At 42.2% G+C, this 24,960-nt stretch overlaps 1 protein-coding gene across 6 annotated transcripts in view; it reads left to right on the top strand.

The window, feature by feature from the left end:
• The window catches only part of LOC147449027 (uncharacterized), a 191,678-nt gene extending 169,488 nt beyond the window's left edge, over window positions 1-22,190 (top strand). For 3 of the 6 annotated variants that reach the window (XM_086521413.1, XM_086521409.1, XM_086521410.1), the window contains 4 exons: window positions 21,121-21,220; window positions 21,290-21,331; window positions 21,418-21,459; window positions 21,895-22,190. In XM_086521413.1, coding sequence (XP_086377539.1) covers window positions 21,121-21,220; window positions 21,290-21,331; window positions 21,418-21,459; window positions 21,895-22,077 — 367 coding nt within the window. In that variant the 3' untranslated portion in view covers window positions 22,078-22,190. The remainder of the gene's footprint in view (window positions 1-21,120; window positions 21,221-21,289; window positions 21,332-21,417; window positions 21,460-21,894) is intronic. The other 3 variants (XM_086521414.1, XM_086521412.1, XM_086521411.1) reach the window with 2 other exon arrangements.
• The last annotated feature ends 2,770 nt before the right edge of the window (window positions 22,191-24,960 follow it).

Genomic DNA, 24,960 nt, shown 5'->3' with positions numbered 1-24,960 from the left:
TTTTGTTGGCATTTTCTAATGTAGGCATTCACTGACAATGAGTCCACTGGATCATTCCATCCTATTTCTAGAGGTATGCAATCACCTGCTTCATGTAGAATCTCTTTTGTAAGCTTTCCCTTTTTAGCTAATTGCATGACATTTAGCCAAATTTGACCATGATGGTCACTCACCTCTTCATCACAAAAATGTTCAATTTTTACTCCATAAGTAGCTGCCTCAACTGAAGAGGTGGCATGCTTGGTTGCCATATCTTCAACTAAGGTTTGCATTCCCCCCTTCCCAAAGTTAGTTCTCAAGGGTAGATCTGCCTCTCTTAAGTGGATTTTACCATCCTTAAAAAAGACAACATCTTTTGACAAAGCATCACTTAAATCATCACAATCCCTTCTTACATGGTTTGTACTATCACACCAAATACATCTATTAACAAACCCTTCTTTGGGCTATTTTCTTTGCGTAGGAAGTGGCCCTGATGGTTGGCCTTTTTCTTCAAGCTTTGCAAACTTCACCTTCAAGTCACGCATTCCCTTCACAAGCTCATCTAGCATGGACTCATCAAACTTAGGAGCGATAAAAGTAGGCTTTACCATTTTGTCAGAAGTTGAGGTGGAAGGACTTGTAGTGTTTACTACCATCTTGTCCCTTCTTCTTTGTCGTTTGGCAAGCAGTCAGACAACACCTTCAACCTCATTCCAATCGGTCTTTAGTCCTTGCTCAGCATCTTTATCTTCAAGAAGAAGCTCCAAATTTTCTTGAAACTCTTTACCTGCAGCTTGTAAGAAAAGATCTGTCTTCTCTGCATCTAGTGTGGCCCTTTCTGTCCTAGTGAGTTGTGCATAGTGCCGCTCAAATTCCCTAAGTAGCTCTGTTATTGATAGTCCTTGCTTTGGCTTGACTACCCATTCTAAGAATGTCCTTTTGGTCACTCTCTCAGAGTCCTCCATGAAATATTCCTCCTTTAAAGCTACTTTGAGTTCTTCCCAATTTCTCCCATGCCCATCTTTAATTGCCCTAACATGCTCCCTAATTTCTGGAGCAACAACTAGCTCAAAGCTTTGAATCATCTCACCTTCTGACACGCGATGCAGCTCCATCTCCTTCACATACTCGCGTAAGTACTTGGTTACATCTTTGCCATTGAACTGATCCATTCTGTTCACGACCGCTTGTATGGCCTTCGTTGCTGAAATCTCTCTTCTTTCAGTAGCATGTTGTTGTTGCATGAACATTGCAAATGCTTGAAACATCTGCATTGTTGTTGGGTCAAAATGCATACCCTGTTGCTCAACATGATCACCCATGGTTACCCACAAACTCTCACCCTAGCAGATTCACGTCGGGTTCACCAAAAATATGTCGAGAAATTTGCGGTCTTGCCAGCAAAGCATAGGGCTTATGGCTATGAGAGTTTGTGAGAGAACTCAACAAAAACTATATGAAGGAGTTAAACCATAGATGCCATGAAGACTAGGGTTTGGAAAGAAGTTCAACCAAAGAAGACTCACTCTTTCTCTCTTGCATTCACACACACAAAGGAAGAACGCAAAAGAGAATGTCAAAACAATACAAAGATGAAAACATCAAGGCTATGGCCATAGCGTATCATGGGTAATATGAAAGGGTTAATGGATGAGTTAATGGCATTCAATCTTGGCTGACCAAATAGGCTATGAATTGTTCTTTGGAATTGTAGTTTTGTGCTTACCATAATATATATATTTTGTCTAGTGATTGGGATTAATTGTGTGTACAAATCCTCTTGGTTCATAGCAAGATAACTACGCTTACATCAAAAGAAAAATTATAGTCTATGAGAGGTAGTATGATGGGATCCGGCGATAGAAGTATTTCATTGAGCCTTTCAGGGCCGAAGAGAAACACTATGCGTTGTTGAAAGTGTATTTTACGGCTAATCCATACGTTAATTCTAATAGATCGTACAGAGTGAAAGCGATAGAAATGATCATCATGTGGGTTATTCATCTAGGATAGTATGTGAGAAATGTAGATATGAGAGAAGTGAAGAGATGAGAAGTTTCCCTCCCAAGCCCTATTCTTGCCCGTAAGCAATAAGGATACTGCGGGGAGAGATGTACCTGTAGCAAAGAGAACCTAGAGAGGATGAATTACTAAGAATGAGAGAGATAGGTTTGGTTAAGGAGATGAGATTAGATACATATATATATGTTGGATTAGAGATGAAAATGAAAACAACAAGAAATCAAGAAAACATCAATGTAGAACACATCTTACTTGAAACCCTTCGGCACCATTATTGATGGGAGAGAGAAGAAGAGTGGATAATTCCACTTTGATTGATACACCAAGTGCAAGTTCACCTATAAAAGGGGACCTCTCCTTCCAAGGAAGAAGAGGTCCCCTTTTATAGGTGAAGGGAACCCACAAGGGTTTACACAAGAAGAGAGGAGCCAGTGTGAACAGGAATTGGAAAAGTTGGAAATGAGCTATCCGTGCATGATGTGGGCAGATTGGGGTCCAGTATTTTGATCATATCTCCTCAACCGTAGCTCCAAATAAAAAAATAAAAATATGGGCAAAAACTTCAGCTCATTAGCTACAATTTTCATTTTAAAATCATTCTCCAATTCGGATTGGAACCTTGTGTAAAAAATTCATCAAAATAGGGTCCATTTATGGCAGCAAAAGTCTTCATGTGGTCTCCTTAGCCTTGACTTTCATTTAATTCCCAAGGACACCTCATGCCATATGAAAGCATGACATTTCTCCTTGACAAAGTTTTGTAACCATGCTTGCAATAATGCATTAAAATAAGTGTATCTTTGAAATCATGCCACCTAGTGTCCCACTAGGATTTGATTCTCTGCTAGTAGCTATTTAAAAAGAAATATAAGAAAAGTATAAAAAATACATAGAATATATATATATATTGGAGTTTACCCTAGATATAGGATCTAGCTAGGGTGTGAGATGATAATGAAATAGTAGAAATAAAGAATCAATGCTTTTTGCCCCAAGTTAAAGAGGCGGAGCTATTGACACTTTTCCCATAGTATTTTTTGATGGTAAAGTAAGAATACATTACCCTTGAGATAAATAATAAGATGAGATAGAAAGCTTATTTTTATACTTACATATGCATATGTACATTATAGGAAATATAATTATGTATCTAAAAAGTTACAAGATAACTCTTGTAGCATGTGTTCCCACTATGTACATGTCACAGCACGACAGCGCATAGCGACAACCATAACGGAAAAAAAAATGGGCAAAGGACAGGCAGCTTGGCCTGTGCCCAATGAAAAGATGGACACAACCACAGCCAGACTGCCTGTCCGCTGCCCAAGAAAGCGAGCAGCACCAAAATCAACCATGCTCCCGCAAAAATTTTGGTAGAGTTCCCTTCGTTTTTACATAAACTTTTCAAAAAAAACCATATCATGTATATGCCTCCTACATGCTATCCATGTAGGATCTCACATGAGATTTAAGGCCAATGAAAGAAATGAAATGAACTTTGTGCAAAACTATAACCGTACCAACTTAAAAGCATAACCATAACGAACTTAATTTGTGCAAAACCATAACCAAATTAAAACTATAACCGGCCATAACCACTTTGATCAAAACCATAATGCAGATAACCATAACCATAAACAAAATTAACAATAACCATAAGCATAACCAGAAAGTTAAACATAACCATAAACAAAACCTGAACCATAACTATGTTTTTACAAGAATAGGAGAAATAACCATGTCTATACAATGACAATGACAATAACCATAACCATAAGGAAAACAATAAATGTCTGAACAATAACCATAACCATATATGTCTATACAAAAAAGAGACACAGAAGTGTGTCTGTGTCTCACAAAGCATATATATGAAATCCAGTCCACTGATGACTAGGCGTCACAACCTACACATAGGACAACTCACAGAATTAGTATTGATATTACTTCACATATACTTCACAAAATTAGTATTGATATTACTTCACATATACTTACTTAATTAAATCAACTCACACATATTAACGTCTCACCTGCGGCGATCAACGAGACTCTAAGGCCTCCCAGTCAACAGGCTCTCCTGAAGCATCAAGATCATTCAATACTTCATAGATACCTCTGCAATATCCATCTGACTCCTCCTGGCATGTCGGGGCTCGATGCATCGCAAGATTTTGCGTTTATACAAAAATCAAAGTAATAAGAATACATGATTCATCGCGTTTTAAAAAACGCCATAGTTAAGATTGGATTAGAAACTCACAAACTCATGGCAAAAGGTGTCAAAGCCTCCGCTGCCAAGATGAGATGTCTCCTTGGTCACCTGTCGTATATGTGCGGCCTCACACAGCTGTTTGAACTGCGTGTCCGCTGTCCGCTCATCCTCCCTGATCTGCAGCCACGTCTCGTGTGAGATGCCCAAAGGCTTCGGCGAGCCGGTCCTGGAAGCCTTCCGAGCTGCATTTCATCGATGTTTCACGGTGTCCCGTGCAACACCCTTGATCCACCTCCTCGGAACAGCCTTTGAACTCGGAGTAGGCTGGTACTCTCTCAGGATGGTCTCCACTATGTAACTGACTTTGTCCTCATCCTGCTCAAGCCAAGGCATCAGAATGCTGGTTGAAAACTCCAGCTCCGTGAGCTGGCGAATCCGCTGTCTCATCTCAGTTCCGACTCTATCCATGAAATAGAACCATCTGTCCGTACAATATAGAGCTTGGTGGCACTAGGATCGTGTGCCCCCCAAGGTGTCCGAGGTGTGCCAAGAGGTGTGTCGAGAGGTGTGCCTGAGTAGAACGGGGGTCGTGAGCGAGGAGGGGTCGAAGCATCTGTGGACCCTCCTCCACAGCAACCACCACCTCCACCTGAAGATCACCAAGATCGGCGAGTGCGCCTGTGCTGCGGAGATGAGGACGTACCCGTCTCTACCCCACCCCTAGGTGTCAAAGCGGCCATGATGGAAGAAGCAGGCGTCGTACCCGTAGGCTTCCCCCCCCCCCCCCCCCCCCCCCCCCCCCCCCCCATAGGTGTCTCCCCCCTAGGCGTCGAACCCTCAGGTGTGAAGCCCGGAGGCGTAGTACCCGTCCCTCCGGCTACCCAGTACTGAGAAGCCTCTGCCATCTGAGCAGGCGTCATCCGTGTGATGAAGCCCATGAATGCATCTGCACTCATAGAAGCGAGATCTGGAAACTGGTCTGTCATACTAAAGTCCTACACAAAGAAAGTAAAATAAAGCGTCAGAACACAGTTGTTTAAATTAACTTTAGGCCTACTTTTAAATCAACGTCTTCACACAAACACTTACAGGCCTAGGTCTCGACGAATGAGGTATCATCGATAAGATCTTGCACCGTATCATCGCCTATCTCTAATTGCAAACATAACTCTACCCCAACTCGTTCTGGCAGATTGTCTTCATCCATTGCATCTTCATCTACAAGTGTCAATTCTGCCTCGTCTGTGTCATCCCTCGTATATCTGTCAGCTTTCTCTTCCATACCTTTGTCCATCTCATCTAATGTCATAGTAGTATGGACGTCGTCTGACTGACTTTCGTCCAGGAGCTCTTGCCCTTCAAATACTTGTTTATTTCTTGGAGCAACCTGAACCACAAACCACCATTGTCGCTCTCGAGGGTCCGGTACAAAGACCACTTGCTCGCAATGTTTGGGGAGAGCAAATGTGTCACTCGCATCTATCCAAACCTTTGTAGAATCTATTTGCACAAGTTTATTTCCATCTCTGCGTACCGTTGCATTGCGACCAGAAGTAATCACCTTGAACCACTTCACATCCAACAAAAACATCTCAAACCGCCTGAAGCTTACTGTCAGGATATCTGACACCAGCCCACAGTAATCCAGGTTGCTAGTGCTCTCATTCGTGTCTCTAGCACTGGCCCTGCTCTTTTGCATGAAACTAACCATTACCCCACTGTCAAACGTGTTTCTTGTGCTGTCAATTTGTTGTGTTCTGAAATGCTTTCCATGCGACCACAGTGCCATGTATGTATGATACTTCCAATCACATCCAATAGCCATCTCTTCCTCTTCTAGAGATATGGGTTCTCCGATCTGTCGAACTGCTCTCACTGTCTTGTCCAACCATGCCATTGTAGGGAATTCAGGTAGAGAAGCGAGATAGTCTGGCAAGGATAAGCCTCTAGTCATTCGGCTTCGCCTGAAATCGTGTCGCTCCCTATTGCGTCTCTCTTTCTCTTCTTCATACCTTTCAAGCCATTTTTGCATCGGCGCCGAATTTAGTATACAGAACTTCATGATCTTTTCTCGCATGGCGTCGTTCATTTTCTTCGGCACCCCTTGCCCTTGCGGCTCCTCTCTCACCAGTCTTGCATCCTCCTCATCAGTCCACAGTCGAGGCATTTCTGGGTCAGAAACGGATAGAAATTCGGTCGTCAATACAAGAGACTCTTGCACCAGCCATCCTTCTGCCATGCTCCCCTCTGGACGCGCTTTTTGGCGAACAAAACCCTTAAGTGTTTTCATGAACCGCTCTAGAAAGAACATCCAACGGCTGTACTGTACCTGCCACTGCAACCTCATCTACTACATGGACGATCAAGTGCATTTGGATAGTTAGGCAGCTCATGGGTAGATACTTCTCAATAATGCAAACTGCCTCAATGGAGTTAGCCCTTGCGACTACAATAGATTCCTCTCGTATCTCCTTGGAAGAGATCCACCGCACTAGCCCTCAAATCTTGTATATGCAGGTCCGCACTTTCTCCGTTAAACACCCCTTGATCGCAATTGGAAGAATGAATTGCAAGAACTTATGCCAGTCGTCCGATTTCAATCTTGACAGTTGATCGTCACGGGTGAATGTTGTCTTGAGACATCGCATAAATCCTGTTGGCGTCGTGAACTCTGAAATCACCCTTTAACTAGGCGCTCTTCATTTTTTAGCAATACCCATGGCGCTCTTGGAAGTTTTGTTTGGCCAGCTGCATTGGTGAAAGGCCATAGCTCTGGCATCTTTCCAACTGACTGCAAATCATCTTGTGAAGCTCGATTGTCTTTCATTCCCATGATTGTCTTCTAGAGGCGCTCTCCCACATTCTTGAATATAGGCATTGGATCCAGCAAATGGTTAATTAGTAGATCACCCCAATATGGCAACTTATGGAGAATGGACAAACGTTTCATTCCTGGAACAGGTTGCCCCTCATGTTGCTCCCATCGGCGACGCCACTCTTGTACATGCATAGAACGACATTCGACACGACGAAGCTGACCTTCGCGCAAGTGATGGCCATCTGGAAGATAACGGTGGTGGCCTTGATAAATTGTCTTTCGAAGAGAGGCAGAATAACGCACATCCAAAGACTGCCCGCAAATTGGACATGCATTGTATCCTGAAGTTGTTAGCCTTGCATAAATTAAAGCATGAATTAGGCCAAGGCAAAGTGCTTGCGAATAGCGAGAATTTTGTAAATCAAGAACCATTACCAGAAGCTTCTCCGTATCCTGGCCAATCATGCATAGTCCACATAAGAAGTCCATGGATCCTTGCATGCTGTTTTCCTACTGTTTCAACCACATCTGCTATGTCGATCCCATGCCATAACTCTTGGAGCTCGTCAACTAGTGGAGCTAGATAAACATCCATGTTTTTTTCCTTTAACTTACCAAGTACAATCAAACTTAATATCAAATGATCCTTCTTGATGGCAAGCCACGGCGGGAGGTTGTAATTGATAAGGCACACAGGCCAAGTGCTCCATGACGAGCTTCTCAAGCCAAATGGATTGACTCCATCCATTGCCATGCCCATACGCAAATTGCGTGGTTCACTCTTAAAATGCGGCCAGGTATCTTCAATGTGCCTCCAGGCCTTTGAATCAGCAGGCACCCTAAATGTTGCGTCAGTGGATCTATTCGTAGAATGCCACCGCATCAACTTTGCAATGGAACCACAACGAAACATGCTTTTTATCCTAGGAATAATAGGAAAATGCCGCAATACTTTAGCTGGCACTGTCTCGCCAACTGCATCTTGTTTGTAACGCATTGCTCCGCACTTAGGACACGACAGACAATTTGCAAATTCATTGCGAAAAAGAATGCAATCATTTGGACATGCATGAACCTTGTTGTAGTCCAAGCCAACCGAGGTCAATAGTTGCTTTGCGTCTGGCCTGGAGGGGGGCATTTCATTGCCAGCCGGGAGAAGTTGCTCCCGCAAGAACCTGTTTAAGCCACATTAAATTAAAAAGCTCTCCTAGCACGTCACCGTTGCAATCGGAAAATCTCTTTTGTAAATTACGTACCTAAACAAAGCAGTGATGCTTGCATCTGACCACCCGTACACTGACTGAAGATTCAAAAATGCCAGACAAGTACGAATCGTCCATATTTTGACGCCTTCATAAATTGGTTGACGTGCCAACTTCCTCAACATGTCTTCAGGAGATAGGCGCACGGCTTCTCGTGCTGCTTCGTTAGCGTTCTCCTCGCTTGTCTGGAAGAAGGCATCCAGCATCTCCTCCATGCCGTCATCTTCTATCTGTAAGTCCTTTTCTGCTTCCATCCTTGGCTCTATATTGGTTGGACCTTCACGCATAATCCTTTTTCTCTCTCTCTCAGATGTAGGTGCTATGTCGCGAAAATCAATGCCCATTCCGTAAGAGTCATATCGTAGATTCTATACGGTTTCTTTAGCAAACCTTCCGTACTTGTGCACATGCTCATTACATATCCTACGCTTGCGCAGGATTTGATACTTGCAGAGCGTGCACGAGCATGCAATCTTTTCCTCCATGTTAGTTGATGACATTGCCATCTACAATGATTATGAATGTTGTTTTAATATATATACTCCTCACAATATAAACTACCTCGCATTCTCTAGTCTTGCCCAATCTCCGTACACCTCAGTCCAGAGGTGTACGGAGATCAGGACCACCGGGTCAAAATCTCGTCTTTATTGGTCAAATCCTATATGGGTAGACACATACGTGCACTTCCAGGTGTACATGGCAATGCATGTAGCAGACAAAACCCCTTTGCCTCTTTTAGTTCCATAGTTTCTTCTAGAGGGAGAGAGAGAGAGAGAGATAGAGAGAGTTTCTGTCGTTTTCACACATACAATTGGTCAGCCAACCTAACTCTTTCTCTATCTACTATCTTTCTCTCTCTCTCTATCTCTATAGCTATCTCTAGTTAATTCTCTCTCTCTCTCTCTCTATATATATATATATATATATATATATATATCACTCTCTATCTCTTTATTTCTCTCTCTCTCTCTCTCTCTCTCTCTCTCTCTCTCTCTCTCTCTCTCTCTCTCTCTGTCTACGTACCTTATCTTTCATTCTTTCTCTCTCGATCTCACTCTCGCTATCTCCCTTTCTCTCTCTCTCGATCTCATTCTCGCTATCTCTCTTTCTCTCTCTATTTTCCTATTTCCCTATCTCTCTCTCTGTCTCGCTCTCCACTTCTCTATCTTTCTATATATATATATATATATATACTCTCTTTCTCTCTCTCTCTCTCTCTATTTTTCTATATATATATATATATATATATATATATATATATATATATATCACTCTCTTTCTCTCTCTCTCTCTCTCTATTCCCTATCTTTTTCTCTCTCCTTATTTCCCTATCTCTCTCTCTGTCTCGCTCTCCACTTCCCTCTCCCTCTCTCTCTCTCTCTCTCTCTCTCTCTCTCTCTCTCTCTCTCTCTCTCTCTCTCTCTCTCTCTCTTGTTGACATGAATGTATTGAAAGAGCGCTTGAGCAAAGTTGAGAGTGATCATGTATTGAAAGAGGAAACAATAGATATAATACGACATGATGTATGTGAGATGAGAAATGCATCCAAATCATGGGATGATATATGTAAGGATAATGTGGTTTCTACATATCCTATCGCGCAAGCCGTTGTCCAAGCAAAGAATGTAGAGAATGTGGACACTCAAGAATTGCACGAACGACAAAAACGCTCAAAGAACATCGTCATTCGTGGAATCAAGGAGGAAAGCATGGAAACACCCCAATCTCTTGTAGATGCTATTGAAGAGTTTTTTGCTACACACTTTGGCATGTCAGGAATCATGGCTTATGGTGCACATCGAGTTGGAAAACAAGGAGTCCCTCGCTCGGGAGAAAGACCTATTGTATGTACCATGGCTGATGAGGTAAAGAGAAAGATCATCCTTGACAATGGTTGGATCTACCTCAAAGGAACAGGTTGTAATGTATATGAGGATCGCACTATTATGCAACTAAATGTACGTCACAAAGAATATGAGGAAAGAAGCAAGAAGGTTAAGGTATCACCTCAAGAAGAAAAGCCACTTAAGGAGGATGCAAGTCCACCCAACAAATAGGGACACATGATCTATGAGACCAACTCACGCTTGCGAATAAGCTTTTGGAATTGTAACGGGTATCCATGGAATGCAGGAATTGGCATTGATGAGCTTACCAATGACTCCGATGTGATACTTCTTGTCGAAACATGGGAGCATGATGCGCAATGAATTCTTGGATTTGACAAATACGATGTGCATTCTTTGATGTGGGCCAAAAATGCAAAGCAACGAAGAGGCCAAGGAGGCGTAGCATGTATGACCAAAAAGGGTTTGAAAGATGTTTCCATTGTCAAAGAAGATAAGTATAAACGCTACTTATGGCTGAAAATCAGCCCACCAAATGGTCAAGTCATGTTTGTGGCCGGTTGCTACATTCCTCACTATGACTCCAACTTTTATGCTTGCTTGAATATGGATAGAGATCAGCCCTTTGTTGAACTAGAGGAAGACATTGCTTATTACAAGGATCAAGGTGAAGTCATTGTTTTTGGAGACATGAATGCTCGCACAAATATACTACAACACGACACACAACAAGTAGACATGCCGCATGTCTCAGGAAGAATGGATGACTCATACATGTATAATCGAAGTTCTAATGATGCAAAAGAAGTGGATCACTATGGAAAGTCACTTCTACATATGTGCAATAGTACCGGAATGCTCATTGCAAATGGTGTATCTCTATGGCAAGGCACCAATGACTTTACATGTAGAAAGCACAACTGTGCTAGCGTGATTGACTATATGTTGTTCTCGGAAGCCACTCTAGAATGCATACAAAGCTTTACACTTGGTGAATGGAATCCGGAATCAGATCATAGTATGTTATGTATTAACCTCAAGTGTGGTAAACGGACCGAGCATGTAGCCTCCAATCATGATGTGAATCATTTGTACCTACGTCTAGACTTCAAACGAGCACTTATATATGCTGATATGGTGGACCAAATGTTAAGCATGATAGAGCATCAAGAGAGCCCAACATTAGAATGCAAGTGGAAAGTTTTCAAAGAAGTAATTTTCTCTTGTGCGAAGGAATGCTTTTCGGTGAAACACATGTCTTGCAAAAGGTCTAAGAAGGGTAGCACCAAGAAGAAATGGTTTGACATGGAATGTAGTCAAGCCCGAAAACACTTGCTAATATTGGATGCAATCAAAGACAAGGAAGTTTACTTGGAATGTTCACACACATACAAAGAACTTGTTCAAAAGAAGAGGAGAAGGTGGGAAGTCGAAAAACAAATTCGTTTAGCACAAGAGAAAGCACATGCATGTGGTAAGTTTTGGCAAAATCTAAAAGGCAAGCGCGTTGAGAGCTTTGGTGACTTGACTCTTGAGGATATGTATATGCATTGTAAGAATATCTATGAGCAACCCAATGTTGATAAGAGGGAGTGTTGTAGCTCCCTTCCGTTTATGTCTCCCTTCTTTACCATTGAAGATGTATGCCCCGCGCTTGAGAAACTTGCTACTCGTAAGCCAGGTGACCTTCAAGGTGTCAAGGTTGAAATGATTAAATGGACAAGCAAGAAAACACGATATTGGATATGCGATATGTTTAACCTTGCACTTCAGTATGGCATGCCTCATGATTGGAGTGCAAATTGGATCAAACCTTTGCACAAAGGAGGAGATGGAAACAATGTGAACAATTATCACACTATAATGGTTGGTTCCTTAATGGCAAAGTTATTTGGATGTATCATGGAGATGAAGATAAGTGGATGGGCTGAAAAGAATGGCAAACGTGCACTTGGCCAAGCAGGTTTTCGAAAGCATCATAGCACTATTGATCACCTTGTCACTCTTCGAGTTCTTATGGAAATGTCTCGATTGAAAGGAAAAAAGTTGTATTGTTGCTTTGTGGATTTCAAGAAAGCTTTTGACATGGTACCGCGAGGAAATCTTTGGAGACGTATGCAAATCCTTCAAGTGCCGAGAGAATTTATGCATGCAGTCTTTCGCATCTATCAAAAAGTGATATGTCGATTACATATGGGAGATGGAATTTCAGAATTTTTTGCAAGCACTATTGGTGTCAAACAAGGATGCCCACTTTCCCGAACCCTCTTTGGGCTACTCATTGATGAATTGGAATGCATGGTTCTTGACTTTATGTAGCAAGAAGGCATAGAAGAGGTTAAGATTGGAAATGCGGTGATCATGCTTTTGCTTTATGCCGATGATGTAGTTCTCTTGGCACATACCTTAGAAGATGCACAAAAGCTTATGAGTGTCTTGGAACGCTTTTGCCTACATAACGGGCTGATCGTGAATGGATCCAAAACCAAGGGTATGCTTGTAAAGACCCTCAATGATGAAAATCCATGCATTGTATATAACAATGAGAAACTTGAAGTGGTAGATCACTTCAAGTACCTTGGCCTTGAGGTTCCATCCAATCATAAATGGAAGGATTGTGCAATTCGTCGCTTGGAAGCCGGAAAGAGGGCCTATTATGCATTTGAGAACATGTGCAATGCAGGAGAGATCAAGTGTTGGGCTCTCAAAAAGTACCTCTTTGACACATTGGTGACACTGGTGCTTCTTTATGGAGTGGAGGTGTGGGGTGGAAGCATCGGGAAGTCTACTTGGAAAGAGTTTGACAATGTCCAAAAGCGTTTTCTCACCAACTTTCTCCAAGTCAAGACACAAACACCCTACATGCTCTTACTTCTTGAGTCCGGATTGCTTCCCATTGAGGTCTTGGGCATGCAAAGGGTTGTGGAGTACATGCGTAAGACACAACGTAGCCCTTTGCATCGACTTCCTAGAATCGCATATGAAGCAAGTCGAATGGTTCAAAAGACATGCAAGAGAAAAATACTAAGTTCGGGGTGAATGCTTGATATCAAGAAATGGTTTGGAAGATGGGATGCATGTCACTTGGTCAAGGATGCATCGATCGATTCCCAAGTTAATGAGGCCTTCTTACAACGCCAATGTATCACGGCTTGGGAGAAATCCGGAGGTTCTCGCTTCAGCCATTACACCACACACGTTGCCCCAAACTACAAATCTCTCTTCTTCTCGGAACGAGGTAACCGAACCCATTCCTACATCTTTGAGCCCATCCCGTTGAGTGCGATCCGCACCATTGCCTCCATTCGTCTTAGCTCCCATTCTCTACGCTGCGAGACAGGACGTTGGGGCACTTGCGAGGAGTGTCATCGACTTTGCACCTTATGCCCTCGTCAAGTGCGAGAGAGTGAGTACCACACACTACTTGAGTGCTCAGCTTTTGACCACATTAGGTCCTCTTTTCCCCATATATTCAGCCATGATCTCTCCCTACATACCTTCCTCTCCCAACCACGATGTGGACTCTCTATTGCGACACTCATTTCAGCCATTTTTGAGCATTGAGAGTCACTTATGAACTCCACTCACACCACGTGACATGTTCATTTGGTCCCATAGGTCATATTTGACCTCCCAGGACGATAATAGAACTATCTCTCTCTCTCTCTCTCTCTCTCTCTCTCTCTCTCTCTCTCTCTCTCTCTCTCTCTCTCTCTCTCTCTCTCTCTCTCTCTACATATATATATATATATATATATATATATATATATATATAATTCTCTTTCTCTCTCTCTCTCTCGCTCTCTACTTCCCTATCTCTCTATGTACTGATCGAACGAGTGACTGAGCTAGGCAGATCCAGACGTCCATGACTGCGGAGGCCAGACTACACAACATCGACAGAGGCTGCATCAGACGATCCAGGTCACTTTGGCTCGACATGCACAATGCCCGGTCAGACTACTGACCATGGAGGAGATCGATGAGCTCCACCAGCGACAGATGCTGGATCTCCTATGATCTACCTATCCCAGCTAGTTGTTTTAGCTGCTTAGTCCACACCCAGCAGTTTAGGATTCCATAATATTTTATTTTGTCATCTTGTTATTCTGACTTTGTATCAGATCTACCACATTGTAACTTTCTGGTCTCATAGGTCACTTTGGCCTTTTGAAGAGTTAATATAACATTTCATTTCATTTCTTTCTTTAATTTTATTTTTTTACGCAAACCATAATTCTCTCTCTCTCTCTCTCTCTCTCTCTCTCTCTCTCTCTCTCTCTCTCTCTCTCTCTCTCTCTCTCTCTCTCTCTCTCTCTCTCTCTCTCTCTCTTTCCTACACACACACACACACGATGTGGAGAGAGAGAGAGAGAGAGAGAGAGGGTTTGGGGGGGGGGGGGGGGGGGGAGAGGAGAGTGCCATAATACCTGCTGCGCAAGTTTCGGCCAAGATCTGAGCGCGCGCGTTCAGGGCGAAAATGGCCCCTGCGCGCGGGTTCGCCTTTTTTTCCCCCAATTTTTTAACGTCAATATGCATGTCGATAAGCGCGTCGATATAAGTATGGAAATTTTTGCCTTTCTACACGTATTTCCACCTCCATATCGATGCACTTATAGACGCGCATATCGACGGAGTGTAAGAACGTCGATATGGGCGTGGAAAGGTACTGGCATCGATATATAAGACGTCGATAACTTTGGGTTATGTTGTAGTGCGAGTTGTGACATAGTCGGCTTGGTCATATGAGTCAAAAGGACATGAAGTAGCTACAACATTTTGGCTATATCCCTATGAAACTATTTTATTTTAGTTTACGTGAGCATTGCATACGGGGGAAACAGACTAGGTTTACCATTTTATTTTAGTTTACGTGAGCATTGCATACGGGGGAAACAGACTAGGTTTACCATTTTATTTTAGTTTACGTGAGCATTGCATACGGGGGAAACAGACTAGGTTTACCACTTTTCCAATGAACAGGAAGCTAGAAGATCCTCTATATTTGATTCATAGTGATCTATGTTTGCCTATGCTGCATAAGTCTCAGGAGGGACATTATATCTCCTGACTTTCCTCAAAAAGTGTGGGTCTACCTCGTGAACAGGAAAGATGAAGTCATTAGTATGTTACAGAAGCTCCTAGTATGGTAGAAAACTAGTCAAGCAAGCAGTTGAAGGCCTTGCACACTGAAAATGGGGGTGATTATATCGCCATTAACTTTAAGGACTTATGTAGCAAAAGAGGAATTCGATGATAGTTCACTATGTCATGCTCCAAATGGAGTTTTTGAGCGCATGAATAGAACTATTTTGAAGAGGTATGCTATCTGTGGTAAATTTACCTCAAGAGTCTTGGGGAGAGGCTATTATGACAACTACGCATCTAATCAATAGGTCGCCTAGTACACCATTGAGCTACAAGATTTTCTAGGATATGTGGATATGCAAGTTCAAGTCTAATTATGACTGGTTGTGTGTGTCTGAGTGTGGGGCATTCTAACATGTGCCTAAAGAGCTTAGAAAGAAGCTAGACCCCAAGTCATACAAATGCATCTTCATTGGCTATGGTGCAGATGGAGAGATGGGTTATCATTTCTAGCATCCGGAATCTTACAGGGTCAATTGTAGCTTACAAGTGATCTTTAATGAATCAAAGATGCATAAGCAACGTGTAAAAGAGGTTATCGTAAAGTCAGATTTGAGAATGTAGCCTCAAGTCTAGTTACGCAAATAACCCAGTCTACTAGCGATCTAGCTACCACTAGTAGTGCTTCAGAGATAGCTTATGATGCTCCTGAGAGAGCAGAGTCTAGTGGTTAGGCATGCATGTCTTTCATGCCACTAAGCGCTTTTAGCCCAAATTGCAGAGAGCCTATTTGTTACCAAGAGGCTATTGAGATGGAAGATAGCATAAAGTGGGAGCAGAAAATGCAATCTGAGTATAAGTAAATTATGGCAAATGAAACTTGGAAACTAATACAGTTGTCAGAGAGAAAACAAGTCTTGCCTTTCAAATGGATGTAAAAGAAGTAGTTGGCAAAAGATCCCAAGCCTAAGTATAAGGCTAGATTTATTGATAAGGGTTTCAAGCAAAAGAAAGGCATGGACTTTGATGAAATTTTTTCTTCATTAGTCAAGATGACTACATTGCATATTTTGCTTAGACTAGTAGCCATTGAGGACATGGAACTTGTTCAGATGGACGTGAAGATGGCTTTTCTTCATGGGGATCTTGATGAGGATGTCTACATGAAATAACAAGAGGGTTTTGAAGTCAAACCTAGGAATCCTACTTGGCAAGAAATGGTGTGTAGATTGTGTAAGGTATTGTATGGATTAAATAAGGGCTCAAGGCAATGATACATGAATTTTGAAGTACATGCACTCTCAAGGTTATGTCAGGAGCCAGGAAGATCACTCCTTGTACACTAGGAAGTCGAATGATGGTTCACTTATCATCTTGCTCTCTATGTTGATGATATGCTCATTCCTAGGAAGTCTAACGATGACATTGCCATCTTGAAGAAGTCACTTAGCACGTAGTTTGCTATGAAGGATTTAAGTCACTTTCTTGGTATGCGTATCAAGAGAGATAGAAACTGTGGAGTACTGGAGTTGTCTCACAAAACGTATATCCACAAGGTCTTGCAACATTTTAATATGTAGGGGGGGAAGGCTACATTGAGTATCCCAATGCAAGCATATGGAAAACTTAGCAAGAATGATACTTCCAAGTATGATGCTAAGAAAGAAAAAATGGCCAAGGTTCCATATTCTTCAGTAGTTGGCGGTCTTCAGTATGCCTTGGTTGACTGAGACCAAACACTGTTTTTGTAGTGGGAGTGTTAGTAGATCTATGGAAAATCTTGGCATGAAGCACTGGGAAACGGTGACCATTGTCAATGAATCCTTCTATCCAAGCTACTTTTCCAACCAAGAGCTTCTATCATGCCAATACAAATTTGGCCCCTCAAAGTTTGGATCTACATAGTAGCAACCTCTATTCCTGACCGGACACAACAATCACCCTATTCATCCAATCAACCAATTTTGTGCTCCAAATGTGATGAGTATGTGTATTATCAAAGCAAGCATCCTCTTCTAGTCTCCACCATGAAAAGATTTCCCTGATGTTAAAAAAAATTACATTAATGGATTGCCAAAAACAAGGAGCCTCTCCGTTATCTAGTCCAAGTCAAAGCCAATCTAGCTTCACTATCCCAAAGATCAATATGGTAAGAGTAAGCACCACCCCGTATCAATATGGTAGCAATAAGCACCACCCCTTATCAATATGGTAGCAGTGAGCACCACCCCTCATCTACCACCTTCTACCCATGTAGTCGTCCCCCAAGGCAGGTTGCAATAGTCAAAAGAACTAGCTAAGGTCCTCACATGAACACCTAATCTACTCTTGGAACTTCACACGGGTCTAGAGGAAAGCTTTCGGATTGTCTCTTCTAGCTACTACTTCCCTCTCGCAACATGTAAAGTCAAATGCTAGCAATAAAGAAGATCAAGCCTCTTTGGTCAAAGATGTTGATAGCGCTTTCTTGGAAGGAGTAATAGCAACTTATAAAGCCAACTATTAGCAAAGGCTATAAGCTGTAAGCCAACTACTAGCAACAAAGGAGAACAAGCCTCTTTGGCCACATAGATGTTGATGGTGCTTTCTTGGAAGCAGTAGTAGATCTACAACAACTCAAGGCATCGGGGAAGGAGACAATAACCAAGCCTATTGCAGAAAACATTCTCAAGAACACATTTCAGTAAGTTTCATCCCAAGGAGCAGATCCTAGTGGTGGGTATCTCTATGTCCTACCATTAGAGTCTTTCATAATCTCTCACCGAGCTAATCCCAAGACTGATGAAGAGTGCCAAAATGCATTGTATGTGCGAAGTGCGAGGGAGAAGAAGATCAGACTTGAGCACGATGTGGGTGGAGCTCTCAGTGAGGATTTGAATGCCTCACTACTCTTATTGTTCTATATGATCAAAATAATAGATAAGGTTAGTACGGTCAGTGTGATGGGTGTTCGGCCAGTTGGCCTCAACCCTAACAATCTCCCACTTGAAGGGCAATGTGGCCCAAGTGGCTTGACTAGCTCAATGCGTTCGCTAGCCAATATGTCGCATATCACATGATAACAAACTTCTATGTGTTTCAACTTTGAATGGAACACAAGGTTCTTTGTTAACGTAATCACACTTTGATTGTCACAATGCAACACTAGAGTTTGAGTAATGTCAAGATCTCCTACTAGGCGAGCTACCCGTACAACTTTCTTGCTAGTATCCAAAATTGCCACATACTCTACCTCAGCACGGTGGTGGAAGATGATGTATAGTTCTGGAGGCATGATCTCCATGACACGGCTACTCTAGCAAATAGGAAAACATAGCCAGACATGGATCTTCAACTATCCACACAACCCGCATAATTCGCACCCGTGTAACCCACAATGGATGCATCATTGTTGCCAAAATGCAAGCACTTTGTCTGCCGTGCATTTTAGATATCTCAAAATGTGCTAGCTCCAAACCAAGTGCTCACAAGGTACAATGGGGATGTCAAGGATCGAACTGTGCAGGGACAAAGCTGTGTGCCAAGACTAGACTTTAAACCAAATACTTGTATCCCACTTATTCAAAACTTATCATGTATACAATGGCTATACATCATCCATAACTTTAGCAAATACCTTTGAGGAGACAACTCTGCATATTTGTGGGTAGTAGTGGTGGTGGTAGATTGGCAACAGTGTCCCGCCAGCAAGCACCTCTGGTCCACTAGACCACCAACATGGTCATGGTCCACTAGTCAACAATGTCTACCCAAGTGTGAACCCAGGAGCAAATGTAGCTGCTTGACCAATGCAAATGAGACTATAGCCCTACTACAATGGAGGCATTGAATAATTGGGAAAACGATGCCATGTAGATAACAACTCCTAGTCATGCAATGCAGCCTACCAAATTAGTAGATGGGGTCGATGCGAACATCTAACAAAGCTTCCTCTTTGTCAAGTCCAATCTTGAGCACAGTCTTGGCCTGAGCGCACTCCCCTGTGGCATACAAAGGCAGTGGGCATTGAATGATTGGGGAAACGATGCCATGTGGATAACAACTCTTGCTCAATGCTCAATGCTCACCCGATGCACCTTATCAAAGTATTAGAAGATGGAACATCCAACATTAAAGCTTCCTCGCTATCCAGTCTAATCTTGACCAGGTCCCTGGGTGCCATTGGCTAACCGTGTTACAACCAATCCCCAAACCATCTTGCCCCTTGCTTACGAATAAGTCCAGGAACTCTTTCATCCAAACAGCACCACTGCCCGCATAGAGCTCTATCTAGAGTCCACCTCTTCGGGAGCTCTCTCAACACACCCAGTAGATTTGGAGCCCTCTCGTGAGGTGGGTGGCTGAACAGGCAGAGAGTGGTTTTCTTCGGGAGAGTTCAAGGATTTCCTAATAGACCATACTCCTGTCAAACCTCACTCGGGAGCAGCTAGTACCACCTAGGCTCTACCACTACATCCACAAGAAGTTTTGGACAAATTCTCACATTGTGACTTACCTCAACATCATGAGCTTCTGTGAGGGAGGCACCGCATACCTAGCTGGGTACGATTGGGGGCAGGGGACAGCCGGCCCGGTGGGGGGGTTGGTGGTCCCCTGTCCTCAATCGTACCTAGCTAGGTATGCAGTGCCTCTTGAGCAGAAGCTCATGATGTTATGCATTGTATGAAAAACACTAGAAAAGACTTTGTTTCCTACATGAGAAAATTTCTAAATCTTCATGTGATCAACCTTGGTATAACAAATGTCAAAAACGGCCTCCAGGGACATAATGACGTCGCTATACATTGAAGATTGATGATGTGGCAATTGTACTAAAATCTGTAAATCATGGAAAAGATTCAACGATTGGTCGACTCTCTTCTTGAGTTGGTACATTTTGGAACATTTTTGTAATCTCAATAACCAATATGATGTTGTGGACATACTATGCCCCACTCGGATGATGATGTATAGTTGTTTTGTCTCTTTTCTTCTAATATAAATTTCTCTCGCCTTGATGGAAAAAAAAAATCCCTAACTCTGTGCCATGTTTTAGCGACCAATTAGTCTCTATTTGACACCCTCATTTTTAGAGGGGATCTACGGTCTTAGATGACTGTTGATCGTGGGCCATTCAATTCATTTGGAGAAAAAAATAGGAGTTGGATGGGATTCGCCCTTACAACCTCCCCACCCCCAAGGCATTGCTTTACCACTAAGATATTGCACACATTTTGATAGGCAAGGAGAATGGTAGCATTGTACTGTGTAAACCTAACCCATCGCGATCTTAGTTCAAACCGAGTTTACATCAAGTTCACATTAGTTTGTAGAGTTCACATCTAGTTTACATGCAAGTTCACGACGAGTTCATATTCGTCCGAATTTACATCAAGTTTACATTCGGGATCAACGGTTGTGATCTTTGCCAAAAAGCGACGTCGATTTTCGACCGTAGGTCCCTTCTAAAAATGAGGGTGTCAATTAGAAACGAAGTTTTACCGATGCTAAAGTGGCAGCATTAGCGTCAGTTGCAGGTACTTTTGGGTGCCAGTTGTTGTATGTAATGCCTTTAATTATGAGCCTTGGCGGAGACCTCTGGTAGTCATCTCCTGTCATTGGAATTCTCTCAAAACAAGTTGAGTTGTATAGACAATGTATTTAGAGACACGGAGGGTTAGAGCATACTAAGTAAATTCTTTGAGAAAAGTGGACACGATAGGAGAAAAGACTGAAGAGGCATCTAAAATGGAAATTCACATAATATCAACTTGATGTTAAAAGTGTCCAAGAACAGTTCTAGATCATTGTCGACCCTCTTCTTGCTTTGAATTTTAAGATAGAAGCTCATCCTTCTGCATGCTCATGCTTATAATCTAATGTGTCTTGTTGTTGGTGTTTTAGAAACGTGAACGGCGAAAACCTTGCCAGATTTGAAGTGAAAGATTTGCAAAACTTGGAAAACCAGCTCCAAGCTGGCGTAACTCGAGTGAGGGCAAGAAAGGTACATTCACACCATCATGTCTCCACTTCAAAAACTGTAAAAACTTGATTGAACTTTCTCTCCAAACAGATGCAACTTTTGATGGAGCAGGTCGAAAATTTTCGCAAAAGGGTGTGTGACTGTTTGATTCCCTTGTTGTCTTATTTATTAGGATACGTTATATGTTTTTTCCTCATCTTGTTTCTCTTTTGATCTAGGAACTACTTCTTTTACAAGAGAGCGAGCTTCTTAAGTCTAAGGTGACCTTGGCATATTAATCCTTCTGTCTGAGTCTATAGTTTTTCCATAGAGTGTTCTAATATTTAAAGAGTGAGAGAGGTATTTTTGCACTAAAGTCTCCTAGTAATCTGTAATTCTGAATTTTGGCTGGTTTATTTTGCATCTCTGCACAAGAAGATTTAGAAATTTTCTCACATACGAAAACTGAGTCTTTTTCAATGTATTTTATACAATGCATAACATCATGAGCTTCTGCTTGAGAGGCACCGCATACCTAGCTAGGTACAATTGGGGGTAGGGGACCGCCGGCCCGGTGGGAGCTTCTGCTCGAGTGGCATCGCATACCTAGCTAGGTATGAAGGGCCTCCCTCACAAAAGCTCATGATGTTGAGGTAAGTCATAATGTGGGAATTATTGTGAGAATCTGTCCAAAACTTCTTGTGCTGATATTGCAGCTTCTTGAAGCTTCCTCTACGCAAGCAGGTAGTGTTACCACCACAAAGACCACCTCTCAGGACATTCAAGACATTTCGAGCGTAAAAGCTGGATCTCGAAAGCCACCGGCATTTACACAAGAGAATGAGTCCATCATAAGTGTGGCAGAAACAACCCTCCAGCTTGCATGTCCTCGAATGTAATTACTTGATTGAGAAAAGCCCCTTCAATTGAATCGGTTTAATTGTGTGGATGAGGAACTTTGAAGGAATATTTGGAGATCCTGGTCTAATGGTAAAAATAACTATTTGCACTATGTTGTCTGCTGTGGTCTATGCAATTTTAAGATGTTTGTCTGAACATTTTAATAATCACAATGCCTCATGCAAAGAAGGGCCAAAAACATTACTAAATCTAATGTTCATGCTGTAACTCTTCACTTATTCAATTTCTTTTACATTATTATCATAAACAATGCGTCGATGTTATGGGCTTAGGATCTCCGGAAAGCTAGTGTAGCTCATATTCTCTTTTGAAGTCGAAGATATTACATCTGCATTCATACATAAACCTCGCCAAAGCATACATGTAAGGTCATAGGTAACATAGCTAACATATAAGGGCATGGTCACACGAGGCTTAGTTAGAACGAAGCCCTGACATCCTCTGACAGGAGCTCAGCGCGAGGACCGTCGGCACATCAGGTAGAGAGAGGAAGAGCAATACGCAAGCAGGAGATAGAGAGCTGGCACTGATCAGCACTGGGTGGGCATAGTTGTGTGACTATGTCTTTTTAGGCATAGTTAGTGTACTACACCGATGGATGTCTGTGAAAAGCTGCCTCGCGTCGGACTTTGCCAGCTCAAATTATGGATTACTAAGCCTAGCGTGACCATAGCCTAAGTCACTTTTGTGCATGTTTTGCTTTGCAAGTGAGCATAATTCTGACACACAATCATGAAGTCACGTTCCTTAACTGCCAAATGATCAAATGGTATTTACTATTACTTCTTACAAGGATAGGCACACAATTGTTTGGATTTTGGAAGCTGATTATGGATGGATGAAATATCGAAATGGAGTAGCGCAATATGTAAATTAGATGTGGATATATCTCCAATTCCATCAGATGTTGTTGATACCTCTTGTGCAAGGTGTTTTTCCACCTCTGAGCTTTACCATGCTAACAACCTTAGAGCTTCTACACATTTGTTGGCTCCCAATCGTCTCGTCTCTGTAGACACAAAGACCACCCCATCCTCGGTGTTCACTACCCACTGCCTTATCTTATGTTAACGATGTGGTTAGTATAGCCATTATCAGAACAAGTGTCCTCTTCCTAAATGATCTCCACCATGCCAACACTCCCCCAATACCAAGAACCATCAAAGCAATAATTCCCCAAAACCAAAATGTCTCGACATTGAGCTAGGCAGAGTTCATGTTTTTCATGAACTTGGTAGCTACCATTATATTAGGCTACAATTCACTTGCATGGTACAAACAGTTACATTTGATCTTGGGCTCACATTGGGTGGACTCTCCCCTTGGCAATGACACGTGGTAGACATAGGGAATGGTGGTCTAGAGGACACCATGGCCAATTCACCACCTCCACATTTCGGAGATGGGTATAGCTGGAGGATCAGAGATACTTGTGCTAGTCATTGGCTTCCGATATGGTTGGTTGTGTGTGTGTGTGCTCTTTGTCGTTGTCTAGCTTAATGTATTGCCCTGATCTAGTCTTGTTATAAGTTTAGACACCCTCTTGTTGTATATGGTTAGCATGACAATTGGGCTAGCTAGCATGGAATGGCTAATTACGGTGGTCTTTTTATTTTTACTAGTATTGAGATTGATGTTGTGTAGAGATTGGAATCATGAGAATAAAGAAGAAGGTGCCAAATAATATCTCTTGATTATTTTTATTTTACAATGCACCCTCTTATTGTATGTGGTTATCATTACAAATGGGATAGTTGGGATGTCATGGTTATTTAGGGTGTTGTCATTTTTCATTTCTACTAATAATGAGATTGATGATGCGTAGTTTGAAATTCTAAGAACTAAGAAAAATGCATCAAGTATTATGTCTGAGCCATTTTTATTTGCAATATATTTTAGTTATTTTTGCCAATAAGCCAATATGATTTCATTGTATATATATAGTGAGAACTTACCCTACTAACAAGTCATGCAAGAAGTGATAACCGCCACTCGTGGACTAAAGTGTGAAGAGGGCCTTCAAATACTTGGCACCTAAAGTAAGTTTCGTAATAAAATTAAATACTCAACTCCACAAGAGGTGTCGTGGATTTTGGGGGACTAGAATTTTAGGCCTTTCTTGTGCAGGATTCTTTTCTCTCACTCTTATGCTAAGTTGTGTGTGTAGAAATCATGTCTACATCTCTTTCTCTTACATGCTTTCATTATTTAGTCTATTCTATGTGTGTGTGTGTGTGTGTGTGTGTGTGTGTGGTGCCCTTGTCTAATTGTGAGTACTTGGATGTTGAGAGAGATGGTGAGAGGTTGATGGTTATGTGGGTGAGGAAAAGTTGAATAATTGAAGGTCTTGTTCTCCAAGACTCCAAACAAGTTTGCTTGTCTAGCTCGTTTGGTCTAGCCTAGTTGAGTCCACTTTGGCCTTTGTTCAACTAGGTCTACTCTCGTCTAGTTGGCCTGGTCTAGTTGAGTCGAGCTTAGCTTGGTGGTGTCGAGTATGTTCAATGGTCTTCTAACCCAAAGGTTGGTTAGGTTTGTTGCTATTACATGATACATACAATGCAATCTTAAGATCGACCAAGCCCCTACGGATTCCTCTATATTACTTCCATAGAAAGTGTCAACCTTTTTTATCAAGTAAAAATTCTCCACCGCCACTTTCACTACCAATTCCTCACCACCCTGCTCTGTAAGGCCAAGGGAAACCCAAGGGGATCACAAACCTAGGCCAAGGACCGACTCCCTACATGTGGACAAGGAATCCTAAACATAGAATGCCAAGTGCTTATAAATAGGACAGTAGGGCGGAGGATTCTCACAGTAGTTCCCAAGGTGTCTTTCAATGGTATCAGAGCTAAAAAGGA

The sequence above is a fragment of the Adiantum capillus-veneris genome, chromosome 10, assembly GCF_014529385.1.
Source record: "Adiantum capillus-veneris isolate H3 chromosome 10, ASM1452938v2, whole genome shotgun sequence".
Classification (NCBI taxonomy): Eukaryota; Viridiplantae; Streptophyta; class Polypodiopsida; order Polypodiales; family Pteridaceae; genus Adiantum; species Adiantum capillus-veneris.
Note: the sequence above shows the minus strand (reverse complement) of the source record. Positions and strands in the feature narration are given on the sequence as shown.